The 1,822-nt window shown below is 42.6% G+C and overlaps 1 protein-coding gene across 1 annotated transcript in view; it reads left to right on the forward strand.

Annotated features, from left to right (window-relative positions):
- LOC103469606 (dual specificity testis-specific protein kinase 2) overlaps positions 1–1,822 on the forward strand; it is a gene marked incomplete at its 3' end in the record, with an annotated part of 23,543 nt that overhangs the window by 14,427 nt on the left and 7,294 nt on the right. The window contains exons 2-3 of the mRNA XM_017306522.1: positions 646–839; positions 1,470–1,591. Of these exons, the coding sequence (XP_017162011.1) occupies positions 646–839; positions 1,470–1,591 (316 nt within the window). The remainder of the gene's footprint in view (positions 1–645; positions 840–1,469; positions 1,592–1,822) is intronic.

Raw genomic sequence — 1,822 nt, forward strand, 5'->3', positions numbered from 1 at the left:
TAAAAATTTATAATTTAGAATATTATCCAGATTATCCAGTCGTAGTGTTTCCCCTCTTCATCAAGGTGCTACCATAAAAAAATCACAGCTACTAGTCTCTGCCTGAGGCGAATGATCATCTCAGCCTTTTTTTTTTGTAAACCTCACATGAGGCAGCGCCTTTGTTTCTGTCAGTAGAGTGGAAGCACTTTGCCTCATCTATGCAGTTAATAAGTGGATGTTGAGGCCGGGCCTTTCATGAGCTTCTCTTTCATCCAGGGTCGCTTTCATGCTGATAAATGCATAAATTGCCCTTTTGGTTGTCTTCTTTTGTGACGCCTCGATCGGTTTAGTGAAAATTCTGCTTCAACATGTAACTGATGTCTTACATCAGTTACATGAGTAAAACACTAATAAAACTGAATTATGCTCATTTTTCACATGTCCAGGGCCCCATTAACTTTGCCGACCTGCTTGTAAATTCTCAGTTTTTCAAACTGTCACAAAACTAATAATTAAAATAACTTTTTTTAAACATGTTGTTCTCTTTTTTTATGATATTTTTGCTTGATATACTTAGCATCCTGTTTGTAATTTTGCATGCTGTGCAGCAGAGCTGTTGTATGCGCATGACCACCCACATCTGTGTGTTTCTCTTTTTCCCAGCAGACGTCTCCAGGATGTGTGATGTGGACTCGTCCTCGGAGCCCAGCAGTCCCACCCTGTACGGCGAGTCTTCAGACAGGTACTACCATGTGGACCGCTGGCAGAAGCTCCGCACGGCCGTACGCAAACTGGAGTTCTGGGAAAACTTCCGAGCTGAACTCATCGGGAGCGGATTCTTCTCCAGAGTCTACAAGGTATTCCGTCTCGCCGTCCTCCCCCCTGATTTACACGTTGCTGCTCTGCATCTGAGCTGCCATCAAAGCTGGCTTTGTTTGAGCCTCTTAATAAGGACATTCTTGCCATTCTGTGATTGGCCCACCAGCTTTACAAACTGTGTGGGCACAAAATTCTCCCACCTTACATAATTCTCATTTTGAAGCTAATTTTGCTGCACAGCAACAGGGAGAGCAAGCTGTCAGAAATGTTGCTGATGAAATGAGCTGGAATTAGTTTGAGGAGTTCGTTTGGAATAATTAGAGGTTGAATTTGTCCAGGCAGAGCTCGGCTGAGAAGCAGCCTTTGTTCTCTGTCTTAACTGGTTTTTTCTCACCTCCGTTTTAAAGCCTCTTCTTTTTGTTCTTATCATTCTTCATCACAGTTAACTTTACTATTTCCTGCTTCAGTTATTTGGAAATGTAACTACAACTTAGTGAAGTGGGTCATTCTCACTCAGTCATACCAATCTACGTTAACCAATCCTTCTTGTTCTTACTTTTGTTTTTCATTTTTCTTGARGCGCATCAATAGCTGTTGTCTACTGAGACGGCTTTCAGAAAGCAAACAGGAAGGGTTTCCTCTGTCTAAAGCATGCTGCTGCTTCTCAGGTGGTTCACAGCACTACGCGGAAGGTGATGGTAGTGAAGATCTACAAAAATGATGTGGACCAAGACAGCATCGTGCGAGAGATCAGCCTGCTGCAGAAGCTTTCTCACCCCAACGTTGTCAGGTAAAAGCACCAACCCTCAGCTCAGCTCAGGCAAAGCTACAACAACCAAGGCTCATCTAAACCCCCCTTAGTCTACTGAGAGCAACGTAGTTTGAGACAGTCTCTCCACATGTGGCCTTTTCYTTTCCTTATCCATGATGACAAACACGAAAACGTAACTTTCAGACAACATACATCAATTTCTTTAAAAAATTATGAGACACGGTATTAATAAAATGGTCACCTGTCTAT

The sequence above is a fragment of the Poecilia reticulata genome, linkage group LG9, assembly GCF_000633615.1.
Source record: "Poecilia reticulata strain Guanapo linkage group LG9, Guppy_female_1.0+MT, whole genome shotgun sequence".
NCBI classification, from domain to species: Eukaryota; Metazoa; Chordata; class Actinopteri; order Cyprinodontiformes; family Poeciliidae; genus Poecilia; species Poecilia reticulata.